General features: G+C 38.4%; 1 protein-coding gene across 8 annotated transcripts in view; it reads left to right on the top strand.

Annotated features, from left to right (window-relative positions):
* Window positions 1-20,044, top strand: part of LOC117288372 (nesprin-1-like) — a 210,338-nt gene that overhangs the window by 153,594 nt on the left and 36,700 nt on the right. For 7 of the 8 annotated variants that reach the window (XM_033769230.1, XM_033769267.1, XM_033769251.1 and 4 more), the window contains 17 exons: window positions 3,243-3,401; window positions 4,272-4,484; window positions 5,000-5,110; window positions 5,781-5,801; window positions 7,884-8,078; window positions 9,171-9,296; window positions 9,743-10,045; window positions 11,355-11,681; window positions 12,609-12,797; window positions 13,420-13,557; window positions 14,172-14,504; window positions 14,964-15,272; window positions 16,334-16,467; window positions 17,036-17,273; window positions 18,077-18,205; window positions 18,727-18,924; window positions 19,553-19,855. In XM_033769230.1, coding sequence (XP_033625121.1) covers window positions 3,243-3,401; window positions 4,272-4,484; window positions 5,000-5,110; window positions 5,781-5,801; window positions 7,884-8,078; window positions 9,171-9,296; window positions 9,743-10,045; window positions 11,355-11,681; window positions 12,609-12,797; window positions 13,420-13,557; window positions 14,172-14,504; window positions 14,964-15,272; window positions 16,334-16,467; window positions 17,036-17,273; window positions 18,077-18,205; window positions 18,727-18,924; window positions 19,553-19,855 — 3,426 coding nt within the window. The remainder of the gene's footprint in view (window positions 1-3,242; window positions 3,402-4,271; window positions 4,485-4,999; window positions 5,111-5,780; window positions 5,802-7,883; window positions 8,079-9,170; window positions 9,297-9,742; window positions 10,046-11,354; window positions 11,682-12,608; window positions 12,798-13,419; window positions 13,558-14,171; window positions 14,505-14,963; window positions 15,273-16,333; window positions 16,468-17,035; window positions 17,274-18,076; window positions 18,206-18,726; window positions 18,925-19,552; window positions 19,856-20,044) is intronic. The other variant, XM_033769236.1, reaches the window with a different exon arrangement.

Genomic DNA, 20,044 nt, shown 5'->3' with positions numbered 1-20,044 from the left:
GGAAATACAGTCAAGATGCCGTTAAGAGGGGCTGTAAGCAGTAAGGGCAAATTTAGTTTTGTGATGCACTCATTTTCCAATAATGTCTTCATGAATATGGGACAAATATTACTACCAAGTCTCTAACCTTATGTTAAAATGGTGTAAAATATCAATTTTATTGACTTTTTTTTTCAGAGCGAAATTGTTTAACTGAAAGACACTGGACACTATTGGTAATTGTCAAAGACCAGTCTTCTGACTTGGTGTATCTCAACAGATGAAATAAAAAAAAAACAACCTGTGAAAATTTGAGCTCAATTGGTCGTCGAAGTTGCGAGATAATAATTGAAGAAAAAACACCCTTGTCACACAAAGTTGTGTGCTTGCAGATGCTTGATTTCGAGACCTCAAAATCTAATTCTGAGGTCTCAAAATCAAATTTGTGGAAAATTATTTCTTTCTTGAAAACTACGTTACTTCAGAGGGAGCCATTTCTCACAACCTCTCCCCATTACTCGTTACCAAGTAAGGTTTTATGCTTATAATTATTTTAAGTAATTACCAATTGTGTCCACTGCCTTTAAAAACATAATTGAATAGCAACATGAAGTGGTTCTGTACATTCCAAACAGAAAGGATTTGCCATTCAAAAGGTCAAATTCAAAGCTGTTTGTATTGTACACCATGGGGATGCAGGAATAATCTAAAAAATTCCCCCGCACATAGAGAAAACAGACCCATATTTAAAATGTGACATCATTGGATGTTTTCAGACATTAACAAAATTCCCACTGATATTGTATCAAATACAATGCCATTTTAGTCTGTTTTAATGAAAGTAAGAGATGCCAAAAAATAATCCACCTTCATAAGAACTCTGTCTTTTGGAAAGTGAGTGCTTGACAAAGCTGAAATTGACCTTGGAACCCTTCTATAAAGAGAGGCTTACACTAGAGTTCCCTTTAAACATCTATTTTCATGAGCTATTTAATTTACGTAATGATTTAAAATTGTTGGTTTCTTTTCCAGTGCTCGGAATATGTTTGGTCACAGATAGGCACTTCACAAATTTGTAATTATATTCTGAAAGACATTGTCACTATATCATAATAAGTATGATGGCTTAATGAGAAATAGCGATAACATGTTGTAGATTCAAGTCATGTCATTAAACTTTATATGTGATATCATAATGAGCATTTTGATTGTAAAAAGTAATGACAACATCTTTCGTTCTATTTTTATGTCAAACAACCAGTTTCTCGCCAGATGGCTGGTTTTTTATTGGTTAAAACAACAATGCCTATTTTGTTAGACGAGATTTTTATGGTATATATGCAATAACGATACTTTATGATGGGCAATACTTGACTTAACAGCTAAATAGCTTGGACACCCTGGTTATGCCAATGGTCAAAGGCTGTCCTGAAATATTGACAAACAATGCTCTTTGGCAGTGATTTCTGTAATAGCTGCATACATTACTGCAAACCAGAATCATTTGCATTTTGATACAGCTTGCTTTTAGCGGCATGTGGTTGAATACATTATTTGCAAATTTGTATTCATATCACTTTACGAATGGAAAAAAATGTATAAAGTTTAACAACAGAATGCTATTGAATCAACTCAAATTGATACTTTCCATCCTTACAATTTATTATGTTCTACACACCTGCACAATTCTGTGATTCAAAAATTCCATTGCAAGTTCCATTCTAAACATTTTCATCCGTAATAAAAAGTGTTTCCCCTGCAATGGGAGTAGGACCTGAATGTAATCATTGATGCAGTAGAAGTAAGTGCAGAACCTTGACATTCATACCACATGCTTGAAATAAATCATAACACGTTGTGGTTACTCTTAAAAACACCATTAAACATCAATTTTGTGTTGCATATTGCCCTCTTTACAAATCACCAAAATGCTTAAAAGGAACTTTGATTCACAATCAGTTTGAAGGGAAGGTTTACGTTTTGGTAATCACTCGTAAAATTTATGACAATCAAAAGGTTTGGTTAGAGGCTACTGTAGCTTTGGATAGAACATGTATCATGCATGTCGAGAAACATTTCACTTCAGAGAAGTTTCGTCATGTAAAAAGAAATCAGTTTTTTATTATGCCTCCAAATTTGCATCTAGCAGTACTGTTTACTCAGATTCCAATTACGGAATATTTGTTCTGCTCTGTTTTTTGTTTTTTTTGCGATATCTCAAAAAATTGACCAGCTTTAAAAATTAAATTTTCACATGTTAGTTTTATTGTATGCATCTACATTCATATGATTAAAACAATTGAATGGCTCCAAAAACCAAAGGTTCACTTTGCCATTAAGCATAGAAAGAAAGCCCACTTTTTGCTTGTTTGTTTTTATGTATCCAAACAAATGCAGAGGGAAAAGCCAAATGCTAATTTTGTTGTGTGTTCGTCACCGCATTGTCAGCCCCTTTTAGGTCAAGGTCATCTAGTCACTGTGGAGAAATGTCTCTCTCGTATATCTCCTGAAAATGCTGCAAGGATGAAATCATGCATGTTAGCTGCAAGCGTCTATAACAACGAGTACAAGAGATGGCCTTTAAGTGCACTGGCGTGAAACGCTGAATTTTTCTCCCCTGTACTGGCCGTCTATATGTCAATAACCCAATGGTCAAAGTGCAAAGACCTCGGATACAAATTGATTATGTAGATACAACGCAGAGGAACAATGACATGTGTGTTGTATTTTGTACTTTTGTAGTTTTGTGCAAATTTAGTGACTTTTGTTTGTTGGTGGATATTGCTTTAACTCTGAGAGGAGTTTGTGAGGATTAGAGGGGAGTTTTGTTGTTCGGGTTGGACTTCTGTGGTTGCCTTGATTTATGTAATGAAAATAAGAAAAGCTTGGAATATTGTATTAGATTAATTAATCTTACTGATATTTACAGCAGTTATGGCAACGAAATCGTAATAGAAAAATGCAAAGATTTGTTTACTTTCTTTACACTAATTAAATGTGTCCTGGAGGCAAAACATTTTCTGCAAATTCTTTGAATTATGAAACAATATTTATTGATGACAAATAAAATAGATTGATTGAAATTTCAGTTTAGAAGGTGTGTTAAAATGATGGCATTCCCACCTTAACCCTTAATACAGATTTCAAGAAGTTTTTGGTAACAGTTTTCTCAAATTCATTAATATCTTCCTCCATGAAATGAAAAGTAGTTCAAGAAATCTATGTAAAAAAAAAAACATTTTCATTATCTTGTTTTATTTTAGGTTGAAGACAAGCAGACGAGACTAGAGCAAGCGTATGAGTTCCAGTCAACGTATCAGACTGCCCTACAGAGAGTCTCTGGTTGGCTGGATAACATGCAACTCAAACTCTTCTCCTCCAATTGGCAGAAAGATACAGAGACTCAGCTAGCTGAACATGCGGTAAGGATCCCCAGATGACCAGTCACCCCATTTTACACAGTTCTTTGACAAACGCCCAGAGCTTGCCCTACGCCTAGCTCAGTGAACAATGTCTCATAAAAACTCCTACGGGCTAGTAAACGCAACTTCTCAACTAGAGTAGATTGTCATGGCCGAGTGGTTAAGAGCATCGAATTCAAGTTCTGGTGCTGATTCACCGGAGTGTGGGTGGAGTGTGGGTTCCAATCCTGGTCGTGACACTTGTGTCCTTGAGCAAGAAACTTTACTATAATTGCTTCTCTTTACCCAGGGGTATAAATGGGTACCTGCGAGGGTAGAGGTTGATATTGTGTATGGAAAAGCCACAAGCGCCTTACAGGCTGCTCAGGGCTGTATACTCCCCATCAGGGAGCTGAGAAACATTACAGGGATGTTATTGGCCCTATGACCAGGGCACTAATGTAAAGCGCATTGATACGGTTATTGTGAAATGCGCTATATAAGAATTTGTTACTATTATTTGTTATTAACTAGCCATGTGGGTTCATCGACCAACTCGACTGATCCAAGGCAATGTGTCCCTTTAAGCGCAAGGTCTGAGCACCCCCCCTTAGTCCAGGGTACAATCTCATAGAGCTGCTTAAAATTTCTGCAAAGCAAAAATAAGCAGGATACCTGTCACAAATAGTACACTTGACACTGTTTTTTGAGCTGGTAACCTAAATCTTGCAAACATAAATTGTTGTTGTCCTGAGCTACTTTATGTACTGAATGAAGCAGCTCTATGAAGTCGGGCCTAAATATATTTGCAGTTGATCCAAAAGCCTTTCACCACAGATCATTTGTAGGTAAAGCAATTTACCAGCCTATTTTTCCCCTCCTCATGAACAGAATCTTCAAGAAGAGATCCACTCGTTCCAGGACCAGCTAGAGGTCATGAACGACTCTTGCCAAGCCGTCATGTTGGAAACCAACGAGCAGAGTAAGCAGTTGATCCGGCAGGCCCTGGGTGACCTCAACTCACGTATGTCAACACTGGAGACTGAAGCCCAGCAGAGAGAGCAAGAACTCATGGAGAAGAATAGGAGACAGAAAGCATTCCAGGTAGGGGGTGTTTGTGATTGCATGGGGAGAAGGGCCCAATAGTGCATAGAGTCTTGAAAGTTCAGTTCGTTTATTCTGGCTGTGAAGCCAAGGATTCCCAGAAAAGTGAACTTAATCAATGAACTAGCCAAGAACCCAATGGAGGGCAGACAAGAAAGGAAGTTCAAGTTTTTGGAAGTAGGGGAAAATATTGAAACCAAAGCAGTCATTTAGGGGTTGAAACCCCAATCCTTATAGTTCCCCCGAAACGATTTTAACCGGGGTCCTACAGGTGGGAGGCGAGGAAAGATATCACTATGCCAACCTGACCACCCCAAGTTACACAATCTCTCACTTTATATCTATTCCATGCCCAAATTTTTACAGGTTTGTTATGTTATATATAAAGTTGATCGCCAAAAAAATGAAAACTATCTGCGACTATTTTGTCAGCTCTACCAATCATGTAATATGCCTGTAAGTAATGACAGTATGCTTCCCTTTTTTTTTCCCGCTGTGCTTTTATTTTTTGTCAGGATGAGGTTCAGGTCTTCCAGGGCTGGTTGGGTGATGCAAAGAAGAAGCTGAACCACCAAGAAGAGTCTGAGAGTACGCTGTCGTTAGAGGACAAGATCAACCAAAACCAGGTAAAATAAACCCTTCCACCACCAATTTCCCTTTGCACTCTCTTCATATGGATATAAATGTTGTCGATACTTTGCTTCACGAGAAATGTGCTGATGGACTCATATGGTGTCATTTATTTTCATGGCTCATCAATATGTAATCAATGGAGATCACATTGATTCTTCTACTCTGGGATTGGTATCATCATATTTAAAATGGCTACATCACTTACTTACCTGTTGAACAAATACTATGTTTGCCTAAATCTCTATGCTGGCAGGCAATTTGCTAAGAATTTCACAAATAGCACCCTCTGCTGTTTTACCTACATCGCCTTGTGAAATACGAGCCACACTAACATCCTCTTTTTCTCTTAGCTGCCCCAAAGGCAATATTGTCATACTCAAGTGCCTTGATTTTTTTTTTTTTTTTTTCAGAACTGCTATAGTTTTATCAGTAAATAAAGTAAAGAGTATGTAGAGTTGAGTTTGGTTTTGCGGGAAGTATGAACCAAGGGTAATTCTCATAATTTGGAGAGGACTGGCTCTGGGTCACTTTGATGTCACTGGTTACAATAAAATCCAAGTAGTATTACAAGTTCAAGCTTGTACATCATAGAGTTTTTATATCACGATAATATAACCACCATCTGCTCATATTGAATAACCTTCTTCCTTTGTTGAATGACAGCTACAACAGCAACAGATCAAGGTATATTTTCTAATGTGTTCTCTAGTTTCAAATCAATCTTTAGATTAGCTAGCCAATACTTCTGCTTCTTTTTCTGAAATGCTTGCCATGCGTACGATAGTGTACGTTATCTGAACGTGGATGTCCCAAAGCCTGTTTTTGTATTGGGTTTAACTAACAATTGGTTTACTTTGGGGCTTTGGGAAGGGTTTATATTGTTAACGACTAGCATTAGCGTTTTTAAAGGTTTTCTTGATGTGTAGAAACCTTGTTTATGCACGCTTGTAAAGTTAAAGTCTTCCGTGTCTTTTAGTGTCTGCCCAGTACTTTGTGTTTATATACAGCCTACCCGTCTCTTATGCCTCAAAGTTATAATGAAATTTTATGGTGAGGTGTTAAAGGGCATGCACACATTGAATGATGTTTATAAACAGATCTATAGTTTTTCAAATTTAAAAGATTTTCAACAAAACAAAAAAAGGAAATCAAGGTCTGTCCCGACCCAATAAGGCTCATTAGGTCAGGTTTTTTATCTGGTTTCATTGGCATTAAACGACTGAGAAAAATTAGATTCCCCCTGGACAGGATGCCATTGCAGGTTACTCAAGCTCTCATCGATACTGGTCGGGGAGAAGCCATTATGATAAAGTGCCTTGCTCAAGGACACAGGTGTCATTACCGACCAGGGTTCAAACCCACATTCAGAACTTTCAGAACTTGAGGGATCACTGATCCACATCAGTTATTCCTCTTATCTTGCAAATGATGTTAAATCGGCGTAAGAGTTTCTCAAAGTACCTAAATTTCTTTGATTTACCCAAGTTTTGTAAGGACAACGCAGTATTCTGATTGCCAGTATTGTAGGGCCCTTATAAAACAAAGTGTCGTTGTGCATGATTTACACATTACTTGTGTTACTGTGTAGAGGCTTGTATCTTTCATAAGTTACCTGAAAACATGGAATTGACGAGTATAAATGGCGCACAGTCCCTTTGCAATTATTAGTTTCCCTCATTTCCACTCCGGAAACTTTCTCAACTCTTGGGCGAAACCAGTGCTTAGGTTTCTTTTTCATGCGCCACTCTTGTACTAGCTGTAGAAGACACATCACGTGTATAATTGCCTTCTTGGCCACACAGCATATTACATCCACTCATTCTTTGCATTTAGAAGAGCAGTCAAAGTTTTGCATAAAATAGGTAATGACCTGACATGACTCTAGCAGATTCTTTCGCAAAAAATAGTTAATGATCTGACATTGCGACCCTAGCAGAGTAAAAAAAAAAAACGAAAGAAAAATAAATAGTAAGTGGCCTAATGTTTCGACCCTAGCAGAGTCTTTCTTAAAAAAGTAGTTAATGGTCTGATTTCGCCACCCTAGCAGAGAAATAGAAAGACTCTACTAGGGTCAAAACGTCAGGCCATTAACTATTTTTTGGTTGGTAAAAAATTTGCAAAGGCTAATACTATTTTCTCGTTCAAAGTGTTGTCATACTTCTAAGCTAAAAAGCATAGGTTTAGCATTTACATCAGAGTTTCTGCACGCCTTTCAAATCATTTGTTGTAAAGCATAGTGAGAAGAAGCTTACAGGAAATTTGGATTACTGACATTTTAAATTTAAATTTGATTTTGGGTTTAAAAGAAACTTTAAATTGTATGAAATAGTTTTATCTATTTCTTTATGCTTCTTGATTATTAGTGAAATGAGATTGCTATTAACAACACAGCTGGTTTAATGAGCTAAGTTCAGTGAGTTTTTCTTACTTTGGTTAATAACATCAAGCATGGAGACAAGTCACCCTGCTGCAAGGAAGGGGAAGGGGGCACACAAAAACACATGCATTGTTTTGAAAGGAAAATGAAACCCTCTTGTCGTTACCGTCATGAAACACAATACATTGTCTGTAGTATACCCTTTAAATGTTTCATAAAACTTTGTTCAATAGAGAAAGTCTGTTAAACTGCTTGCAAAATATTTTCTGCTGAAAATAATATATAAATCTGCAAAGTATAGTAATGGTGCATTGTGGCTGTTAGTCTGGGCTGTTCAGTATTTTTTTACTGCAAAAAATTTGAACTTTGTTAACAACTTTTTACTGCAGAATCTTGAAAGTGAAATCCAGCAGAATGAGATGAAGTTACGAGAGGTCGTCGAGAAAGGAGATCAGTTGCTGAACGCTGACCCCCAGACTCCAGCTGTTGGGAATGAAGTCAGCATGCTACAGGCCGGATGGGAGGACTTGTATCGACAAGCTGGCGTTAGGAGGAGACATCTTAACAAAGCTAAAGTACTTCAGGTATGTATTTTTGGTTTGCGGTAACACCATGTGTGTATCTACTTGCCAGGTAGAGTTTGTTCTTAGAGAGCTGTCTTGCTTTATTCTATTGCCGCGGAGTAGGTAATCGGGGGTTCCGGAGACTTCTCAGTTCTGAAAAGAACTGTCCTGCTTTTAACTATTACATGTACCAGGGCGGATGGTATAGAAAATAGACTTGGACTACTACTTTAGCTTATAGGATCGTAATTAACTGTACTGCCGCGGAGTCAGTTCTGAATTGGTCTCAACGTTTCGACTAGCTTGCTCTAGTCATCGTCAGGTATGGTAGCAGTTCAAACTGGAATCTACTTTATTACAGCTGCTGACAAGCAACATTGATAAAGGTTGAACAGAGATATACATAGTTTTTGTCTGAAATGCTATAGTTATTAAGTAGGGAGTAAAACTACATGCATTAGTTTTGATCTTGCAAGACCAAAACTTTCGATTTCGAACTTGAAAACGGGAAAATTTTAAAGTTTTCTTTCACTATCCTGACATATTGAGCTTAAATTTTCACCGATTTGTTATTTGAGTACATGTCGGGGTCAAACAAAGTGAGGATACTGGTCTTTCACAATTACAAATGTGGTTTATGTGCTTTAAAGTATGCAACATTTGATTAACACTTAACAAACTTTTCTCTGCAAAGTAGGTTATCAGCAAAAACTCCATGTTATGTGTATTGCCTGAGACGGTGCCACACTGATTTCCGCTAATCAAACACGTACATTTTGCCCATGATTTATTTGTTTATATATTTAAGGAGCAAGTGTGCAATAGTCTAACGGACATTAACAAGGTCAATGAACAGAATAGAAATTAGAGTCAGACTGAAGGCTGTTAAAAGAAAAGTTCTGATTGGCCAATCACATGGCCCACTTTGGCTCAGAGTTTCTAAACAAGTATAAAAGAAAAACAAAACTATATCGTATCTAGGAAATATTTTTCTTATTGTAGCTGTTTGACAGTTTGATAGTATAGACTGAACTCATTTCAAATTCTTCAATCCATTTAAAAAATTAAAATAAAAAAAACATTAACCAAAGTGTGATTTGTTTAACTTTCCAGGAGCAATACCACAAGATAATTCAAGACTACATGGAGTTTTTAGACACGGCAGAGCAGAAGTTGAGTCAAGATGAAGTCATTGCCACCGATGCACGTAACCTGAGAGAACAACTAGAGAAACACAAGGTCGGCTTTTAATGATACTATTGTCAGTCTGGACTTATTTATTTAGATTTGATTTTTTTGAATTTGTTTTCCTGAGCCATAGCGGTTTTCTTAACTGTAGTAATTAGTGTTGCACATTTATTTAAATAATAGCAAATTAGTTATGGCCATAATCATACTTTATATCGATATGACTTGGGCCCAGTTTCATATAGGCGATAATTAGCACAAAAACTTGCTAAGCACAGAAAAGTATTGCTTAGCAGAAACATTACAGTTTGCAGTGTCCTGACTAGTGCCCCACACAATTTTTGCTCAGCGATATTTTCTGCTCAACCCCTTTATGAAATTGGACAACTCGCAGCCAATGACATATCTTTATTGAGCTCAAAGAGGGCACTGTTTTGGGCTATTGGCATTGTATACCAGCGGTCTAATGAGCTGTCACTGTTTTTCTTTTTGCACAGGAGTTCTTTAGTGATCTAGGCACCCACCACCTCACTATCGAATCCATCGCCCAGAAAGCCGATCCATACACCCAAGAGCTCTTCACCAGCCAGCGGTCACTCCTTGACCAGCGCAGCCATTCCATTCAGGCCAAGGCCACAGTTAGAGGTCAGATGCTAGAGAGACTAGTGACGGACTGGGGTCAATTAGAGAAGAGTATCGAGGAATTGAGAGGCTGGCTGGGGCACGTTGAGGCTCAGCTTCCAAGCAGTATTGACGACGCTACACAGGAGAGTGTGCAGAAAGGCATTCACAAGTACCAGGTGAGAGAGCAATAACAACAGGGCCCAATTACATAGAGCTACATGTACTTGAGCATCAAAAAAAGCTAAGCAAAACAAAGTGTGCTTACCAAACTAAGTTCAGTTTGTAACTAGTATCCTGCATATTTCTGCTTAGCAGACAGTTGTTAAGAAATATTTGCTGCTTAAGAAGCTCTATAAAATTTGGCTCAGCTTATTCTCAGATAACCCCCAAGAAATGAACTGAAATGAGTCGACCAACTTGCAGCCTGATTGGTCAAATGTTCACAAAGTGCAATTTGCATATAGGTCACCCACCCAAACAGTCAATGAAAGACGTGGCTAGCCTTTTTGGCTTGCGTCCAACCCTAAAACTAGGGCTAGTCTTACCACAGATGTTGCCCAACAAATGGGTGACACAATGAAGATAGGATCTGCAAAAAACAGAAACTTATGCTTACTGAGGGTTCTCTGTAGTAAATAATGTATTTTATCTCTCTTGTGATAGAATGAATTAGAATTAGTCAATGGGCCATATTTTTGACCGCGTGAGGGCGCTCTCAATCACTTCCGGGGGTATATTCATTCATACCCAAAACAGTTATTAAAGATTGGAACACATAACCACCACAGACATCTAATCCATCACGGACAATAAGACTTTTAAAGGAGCCGTTATAATCCACCTCTAAAACAAATTGAAACTACGGCGCAACACTAATGACAGAACGCCTATTAATCTGTGCAGGGCGAATCGCGTATACCCCCGGAAGTGATAAAAGTACTATTTATAGCGCCCTCGCGCGGTCAAAAATAAGGCGCATTTCACTTCAATTCAAATATTTAGTGTACCACACTGCTTTAGCGAGGCTGTACCTGTCATTAGTTTCACACTACTGTTCACCGACTCTAAACAAACCTTTTTGGTTGTATTTGTTGATGCGTAAGAATCAAATTGAACTGACAGCTTGACATTTTGCTCAATGCCATTTGGTTATTTATTGCTTTTGTGGTTTTTTCCATTTCCTGTTGGTGTCAGAGACATTTCACCTTGGCAATTCAGAAAACTTATTATCCTTTGATCATGACACATTGTGTGGATGGAAAGTGGCTACCTTCTTTTCCAATTCACCCCCCCCCCCCAAAAAAAAAAAAAGAAAAAATAAAGGAAGGAAAAAAAAAAGTGCTAATTTCGGAACTTATCTGGAGTGAAAAATTATGCTTACTAACCTATCCTTCCCTCCCGTACAACTACTCCATATTTTTAATTGTTTTGTTAAATCAAACTAGCCCCTGATTAATGTTCTGTCTCTAATTTATCATCCTACAGGCCATGACAAACCTTCTGAGTGACCGTAAACCCACCTTACATCAAGTACTCAACCGCGGCCAATCCCTCCTTAAGAACGTCACCTCGGTCAAACTGGAAAACCAACTCCTGGACCTGTCCGAGAAGTGGGCATCTGTCCAGGCCAAGATCAGCCAGGAGTTGGCGATGTTGAACAGCCTCCTGGCAGAGTGGAAGGCCTTCCTGGAGGAGTCTGCAGGATTCCTGCCGTGGCTGAAGAAAGCTTCTAAGGAACTCATGGCATGGAGCAAACCTAATCAGGAACTCCATGAAGTGGGACCCATTGTTGCACAGTTGGACAAGTTCATGGTAAGGATGAGATTTTTTTTAAATTAACAACTCTTAAAAAAAATTGCACCGTTCAAAAAAAAGCTGACGAGGATTCAAAGCAGGCCTTGAATTTCATGGGGCAGAGCAATTTTTCTGCGGTAAGGGGCACGTCTATGAGGAAAATTTAAATTTGTATATGAACTTTTCAAAGGGCACCTCAGGAAAAGCATCTCTAGGGCACTCCGGCAATTAGTTTGGGTGCCACGGTTTGTTTCCAGACCTGCCATAGTATCAGCGCAAACAGAGCACTTTTGTAAACGTCGGGATCTTAGCCGGGTTATGTAAAGGAAACTCGCGTAGTAAGCACAAAATCGACCGATAAGCTCTAAATTGGCTCCAGGTAGTTCAACATTGGTTGAACCATTTTCTTACTTCACGTTTATAAATTCTCATTTACTATTAAGCAGCTGAACTTGCTCCGCTCGTGAAATACTTTTCATGAAATGGTTACATTTATTGAAGCATCAGCCAAAATTATTGCTATTCAAACTAGCCTATCTAAAGGATGTCTCATATTCAAACAAAATGCTACATTAAAGCCATTGGACACTTTCGGTAAACAATATTGTCCAAGGCTCACACTTCGTGTACCACAACTTATATATAAAATATCCAACCTGTGAAAATTTAGGGAAAAAATAACGGGAAAACCCACCCTTGTTTCCCCACGTTTCGCCGTGTCATGACATGTGTTTAAAATAAATCCATAATTCTCGCTATCGAGAAATGATATTGTTTGAATGTTTTCTCAAAAAGTAAAGCATTTTATGGAATAAAATTTCAAGATAAGTCTTTCACCATTACCTTCTGTAAACCCTGTAAATTATTTGTAAATTTGTGGACTTTTATTTTCTTTTCTGTACCGAAAGTGTATAATGGCTTTAAATCTTTGTTGTGTCAACACAGTTGTTCCGTAAGGACGTCGAGCGCCACACTGCAGTCAAGGAGTCAATCTGCAACCACGGCCAGCAGCTGATTAAAGTCAAGAAGTTAAACACACAGCCAATCACAGAGAAGCTACGTTTGATTGACAGCCAATGGAGCGAATTACAGAATGAGTTGCCTCATGTGCAGGAGGAGCTACATCATCTTCAGGTCAGTGTAAAAAAGTTTGTCCCTGTTTTACCGATTTTATTTGGATGTGTCATGGCCGAATTGGTCAAGTGCACTTGACCCAAGTGTGGGTTCGAGTTAAACTTGTGTCTTTAAGCAAGACACTTAACCATTATTGCTTCATCCTTCAGATGGGACATAAACCTGAGGTCCTGTGTGTTGTGTAATACAGGTAAAAGGACCCAGTTACATTTATTGATAAGACATGGGTGATTGCTTAGAGAAGAGGTTTGCCCTGGTGTTTCTGGTAGTGCTGCTTAATGCGCTGCAGCATCTTGTAAACCGTTACATGTGAGAGCTCAATGAAATAACAACATAAGCCACTGCACATATTGTGCTGTTGGAAAACTTTCTTCTAGTTTGTATGTAATTGAAGTTGAAAATATACAAAAATATTAAAAAATAAGGGTGAAGGAGTCGTATTTCTCAACTTGTGTAACTATTTGATTATTAGACTTTGAGAAAGACTTTGCTAGGGTCAAAATATAAAGCCATTTTTTAGGTTTTGCATTTATACCGTAGGTCTTTTTGGTTGGTAAACAGTTTGCAACAGCTAATTCCTTTTTCTATTTGATGATTATTATTGTTGTGTGATTGTCACTAGATGGATCTGCTACCATCTAGACAAGCTTTGAATGAGCTAATGATGTGGATGGATGCCTTGGAGAGAATCTTAGACAGTCATAAAGGAGAAACGTTCTGCAGCTCAGCTGAAGTAGATGCAATGAGACATGTCTACAGGGTAAGGGCTCATCTTAGTGTCTTTGTCAGTTACTGACATTAAGTTTGTAATTTTCCAAAAATACAGAAGACAATGATTTAGGCAATGTCACTTTTGATGTCACTTTGCTCAAAATACGTGGATAATAGAAAAACTTTCCACCACTCACTGGATCACTGCCAGTACACAGGCATGGTATTTTTCCAATTGAAGTCTGGTTTTCAATGTTATTGCCCTTTGGAAAAATCAGAAAAATTGTGATTAAATCTTTTATTGATCTTTGGAAAAAATCTGAAATATCACACTAGAAAAAAAACCCACACGTATAATGGCTTGGATGTTTCTACTGGCACCTACATCAGGGGAATTTGAGATGCGGTCTGAGATCTGTGTGCTTTGGTGACGTCACAATATTGAGCTTCTATTTTTAGTGTTAGTGTGGAGTGCTATCAAAACTATTATTGACATTTGACAAATTCATGAATACGGCCATTTGGTGCAAAATTTCCTTTGCTGTGTGAAAGTCTTGTATAGAATTTGTTGACTCCTCCCAACACTTTGATGCTCAGACTTTGGTTTTTCTTTAAAGTAAATTTTTGTTTTACTAACACATGAGTTTTTCTTTAATATTTCAGGGTTATAAGATCGACCTTTCAACCAAACTTTTGACCAAAGAGTTTGTCAACCAATCCATCCTCCACATGAGCCAAGACCTAGAATCCAAACGAGAGGACAAGACGGACTTTGCCGAACGTCTTGGGACAATGAACAAACGCTGGCAGACCCTCAATGTGACCATCTCCGAGGAAGTCAAACATCTAGAATTCCTGATGAAGGACTGGCTGGAGTACGAGAGACTCGTCAAGGAACTCAAGACATGGTTTGAGAAGCAGGAGGAGAAACTCAAGAAGTACGAGGGGAAAGTTGGACATGAGACAAGCGTTCAACAAGCTGTTAAGATGTGCCAAGTAAGTAATGGTTACCACCTTAAGTTTGTTAAGTTGTGCCAAGTAAATGATGTTACCACCTAAAGTTTGTAGAGCAGGAGTCCGCCATTTTTTTCTTGAAGAATTATTTTATATTTAAATACAACAAAGCGAAAAGCTTTGAAATCAATTTCGGGTGCCGTGGCAGAGCAGCCTCGTTCACTGAACCCAAGCTTTGGTGTTGTCAGCAGCAGAGTGTGGGTTCGAATCCCGGTCAACCAACATTTGTGCTCGTCCGGCCTTGTAATGTTAGGTGATATCTCATTTTTAAACAAATTTTAAACTTAAAAAATAATTCATTGTGAAAATTTGATGTATGAAAAGTTTAACTCAGTGTAGAAACAAAAAGTTTAGAATATTTGTTTTTTGCGATGAGATTACATTTTGAATGGAATAACAACATGGCCGTCACCTCGCTTTTAAATCTCCTTGTATTTCCAGACCATAGAAGATTCCATCGAAACCAAAGGATCCGACATCAAACGAATCAAACAAGCCGGCCTGACCCTAACCACAAGAGAAACCGTCCTTCAAACAACCAAAGATCTCGAGCAATCTCAAGCCGACCTCAAGACCCTCCTCCTGACCCTCCGAGGTCTTCTAATCACCTCCCTGGAGCAGTGGAGGATGTACCATGAGTGCCTACATAATGTATCCAACTGCCTCGGCAAAGCAGAGTATTCAGTCAGTCGGGTCGGCATGGCAACAGGCACGGTTGACTCGCTTGAATTCCAGCTGAACAAATTCAAGGTGAGAGCTGGAAAAAAAATAGATTTTTTTTTTTTCCCCCACATTATTATTTGTTATACACTACACTTGCATAGTTTGTGATGAACTAAATTACTTACCAATATTGTTGAGAAGTTGCGGTTCAAAACACATTCCTTTCAAATTGTTTTTGTTCACCCATAAATATTTTATTTGAATTTATCCAGTGAGTTTCTAACGTAGTTAACTACTTCAGAAATATTGTTAAAGTAATACTGTTGCGTCTTTCATCATATGTTATTTTTATCTCCATCTTTTCTGTTTAAATACATCCCATTGCAGGAATTACATCAATATAAGGTTTGCAAGGTTACCCTTTTTTTTGCACAGTTTTATCTCTTATTCAAAGAATTGTATTCAAGATTTACTCTGTCAAGTTGGTGTGTGAAGGAGTTAGTTTGATCATTGTCATACACTAATCAAATATTCTCGTTTCTGTTTGCAGTGCAACTTTTTTCTGCAATTTCAGAACTATCTTATAAGTTAATAAGCTCAAGCGCGAGTGGAATACGAAAAAATATAGCGCTTCTGCGTCCCATATCCAATAAGGCCACAGGCCGAGTTGGAAATTGGACGCAGATGCGCTATATTTTCCGTATTTCCACGAGCGCGCGTGTGATAACGTATTTATCTTCAAGCAAACTTGGCGCGTGACATAGAACACACAAGACGCAGGTAGTGATATTAGCCGTGCAATATAGGTTTTTATCACCACTCCATTCTGCAATTCTGATTGGTGGATTAGCGCATACTTGAAGACAAGTTTTGTTTACATTCATCTTCATAACCAAACTTCTTCAAAATATGAAATGATTTCTCCAGTTTCCTTTAAGCGTTATGTGTCAAAGTTTTAACATGCCACATTGTGATTTGCTGAGTTTTTACTTGCACGTTTAATACTTGAAGTGTTTTCAATTGTTTTGGAAGATTTGTCCTTTCGGGCGTCGGCCATCCCATGGTGGTCCGATTTCCAGATTTTTGAAAGATCTTCGACTGCCTGTCTTAGTAATGTAAAATAATTCAACGGTTTGTACTCTATGCAGGAACTGCAAGCTGAGTTTAAGAGTCATCAAGCACAGCTGATCAATCTATGCAAGCTAGCCGACAATCTAGGGAGTGTATGTAAACCATCAGTGTGTGAAGCCTTGGATCGGACGGTCAATGATATGACAACAAGGTGAGTCCAAATCGCCTATATATTCTTCGTCTTGTTTTATTTGGATTCTTTTTTCATTTGATGTCTCTCTGATCTGTAAAATGGAATAACCCTGGGCGTGTTTAGATTTATATAAGTCATGGAGCGGGAACCAACATAGCGTAGTTTGCTGTGTGTTCATGGAGGGGAGCATAAGCTTAAGATTGTGTGTTGTTTTACACATTTCAAGAAACAGTACTAATTTGGTCAAAATGTAATGCTGCTATTTATACAGCTTCTATATAGCGCTTGATCTACAGGTGCTCAAAGCACTCAATATTTTTTGACAGTTATACAAAGCTGTTTAGAGTTATAAAATCCATAAAGCTTAGACACTATGAATGCACAAGTAAATTTGTGAATTTTGGCGCACTGTCTTGAGTTTTCGTACTGAACTTTTAAATTATATTGCACAAGACTTCAGTTACTAATTTGAAATGTGTGTTTAAAAAAAAGTATCTCAGGTTTGTGAGCAAGTATTTAATACATTATTTATTACATTTGTTTTAGATAAACCTCTTATTTACATATCACCCTCCTTCCAATGTAGATGGAACACCGTGGACTACCAACTCACAGACACCGTTCTCCTCTTTGAGAAATCATGGTTACTATGGCAACAGTTTGAGGAAAAGCATGATGGCATTCAGTCCTGGCTCGGTGGAAAAGAGATAGCGTGTGAAGATGCAATGACCATCCCAGATGAGTCAGACACAGTGATAGATCCAATGTCAGACACAGTGTCAGACACAGTGACAGAGAGGGAGGGGCAACTTTTGACATGCAGGGTACAGTCATCTCTACTTTTCTCTGACGCGAAATTGATATGAAAACCTCGTAATAACTAGCAAGTTTTTCTGTAACCAATTGTAAAAGGAACAGGCATTTGAAGCTAGACTGTCCATTCAAATAACCGTGTCAAGGAGGCATCATAAACAGTAAATGTGCCTCCAGTGTGTCTGACCAGGGTCCAATTTCATAGCGCTGCTTAGCGGCCGGTTTTGTACTTACTGTCCGATTTCCATTTCATAGCGCAGTAACCGTTAGCACACAAAAAGGCATGCTAACCTTCTGGTGCTTACCACACGAAAATAAATGACGCCACAATGCAAATCCACGGTAAACACGCAATATGGCCGCCCAATTTTTCTGCTAACCTGTGAAATACGCTAAGGCTTAAGCAAATTTTTCTGCTACAGTAAGCACGCAAATTTGCTTACTGTTAAGCAGCGCTATGAAGTTGGGCCCTGGTTCCTCTTTATCAGGGTGTTTTAGCGTGAAACCAGGCCTTCTGCTTCTTTTCACCCATACTGTCTTGTGCTCTGCTGAGATGTTGAACGAAGAGCCACTCCAACAACTTTATTCCATGTACTGCATCTCTTTGGAATTTTTTGCCTGGTGCATGTTTCCCTCCATCCTACAATCAAGACTGTTTTAAGAGGAACATCAATTTCTATCTTCATCAGCTTCCCTGAGTTATTTTCATCTTTAAGGTTTTCTTCTTATAGCCCCTTACCAAGAGTTGCATTTTTGTATAAAAAAAAAACTTATTAAAAATATCATTCTTTTAACCTGCTTTACTGATAAACAGAAACTGCTTGAAGAGTTGTCCTCTTATTATGAGATTGAGACATTACGTAACCTGGTAGATCAGCTGACTAGACATATGGATGGAACTACAGCCAATAACATCTCCTCAAGAAGACGAGTACTCTCCCTGGTAAGACAGCGTTCTTCTTAAATTATAGGGACATAATAATAAATAAATAAAAATGGGTATTTTTATAGTGCCTTTAATAAGATCAAAGCGCTTCACAGTAAACTTAGATTCTCTAAACAGAAATAGAAAAAGAGGAAGGTTTGATTTTTGATTGATTGCTGTGTGCGCTTTTGCACTTTGGGCTATGAAAGTGTTTTGAAATTGATATGGTTGGAATATAATGATACACACATATATTCCTTGAAATTTAGTGGTTTTTCCTTTTATTTTGTGAGCTTACAAAGTGCACCATTTTTTAAGTCAAAATGTTTGCTTCATGTGCAATATACAATGTTCACTTTATAATTTGTATCTTTGAATTATATTTTTCTCTGTTGTTGCTTGTTGTGTGTTTTAAGTGCTGCGCTGTGGAATAAGGTCTAGTACATAAGCTAGATGGCATATTTTAAATGGCTGTCAACATCTTTTCCACACTGGTTAGGCAATTAATCATGACAACCAATATTTCCTCCCGTACACAGAAACAAGAGAGCCTCTGCAAGTCGCTCCGACGTTTCATCAAGATGCAAGAGGCAGATCTGAAGATGCAGAAGCAGTTCAGAGAGAGGACACAGAAGATGCTTGTCTGGCTTGAAGATACCACTGATGTTATCAATATGGATGATCCAAATCAGTCCTCAGATGAGAAGTCCATTCGAGATCGCATGACGCAACTTAAGGTGAGAGAATGAAAATAGAATGTTGAGACTGCTGCGATCTGTCGTCTGGGTGCGCACCGTCTGTGAAATATGCTGTACAGATAAAATCAGGGCATTGAAATTGCCTAAAAGTAGATGCACAAAGATAACTACAAACAGGATTCTCCTCTGGGTTCTGTTTCAATGCAGCAATTTTTCCTCGTGTTTTGAGATTCATTATTATTTCCAAATAAATCTATTTCCAAGGATAGAAAAGAAGGGTATATCTTTGGTAAAATGATGACCATGAAAACTTGGTAAGAATCACTGCAGCTGTTGATAATGTGTAACACCTTGAGAAACAATTATCTTCAAAGAAATGTGGTTTTACAGAGGGGCATTGAAAACCATAACCATATGAGAAACATTTCTGCATGAAACGTTTCTCAGAATGTGTGTTCAAATTAACACCAAAAGGCAATACTTTGCCTTTAAGCAGCTTGGCTTGAGAACAAAACAAATCGCATAACCTGTTTTTACTTTCTCAAATCAAATGTGTTCCCGGAAAATATATTTCTGTCAAGACTTAGAAAAAGTTTAAACTACATGATTATAAGTTTGTTTAAAAGTATACCTTTAAAATTGGTTAATCTTTGATTTCTTCTTGCAGGAGTCGATGGTTGCATTCAGTGGGCGCCAGTCGGAGCTCAACTCATTGAATGAGATGGGCTACCGGCTAAGTCTCAACCGTCCTAACGCGGCAGGCCTCTGCCTCGTCAACAACAAATGGAACGCCCTCTTTGGGCGGGTTTGTGAGAAGTTCCGTCGTCTTCAAGGAGTCTTGCTCCAGCAGCAGAGCTTTGCCCAGAAGTGCACCTCATGGAGTAACTTCATTGAGGAGACAGAGAAGAACCTGGCTGTGGTGATTGCAGGCAGCTTCTCGGAGCTGCAAGATCAACAAAAGGTTTACGAGGTAGCAATACATTGCTCTCAAGAAAATATTTGTATAAACAAAGCTAGTTTTGGGTTGAACAAAGGCAACATTGACTATAGTGAGATCTACCAACTGAGCTATCTAGTCCTTATGTTTGCAGTCTCCCTTATTTGTCAATCATTGTTCGGGGGGGGGGGGTGCCTGTCAGAAGCCATTCAACCTGTAGAA

The sequence above is a fragment of the Asterias rubens genome, chromosome 1 (assembly GCF_902459465.1).
Source record: "Asterias rubens chromosome 1, eAstRub1.3, whole genome shotgun sequence".
Lineage (NCBI taxonomy): Eukaryota > Metazoa > Echinodermata > Asteroidea > Forcipulatida > Asteriidae > Asterias > Asterias rubens.
The sequence above is the reverse complement of the archived record's forward strand: the minus strand, read 5'-3'. Positions and strand labels throughout refer to the sequence as shown.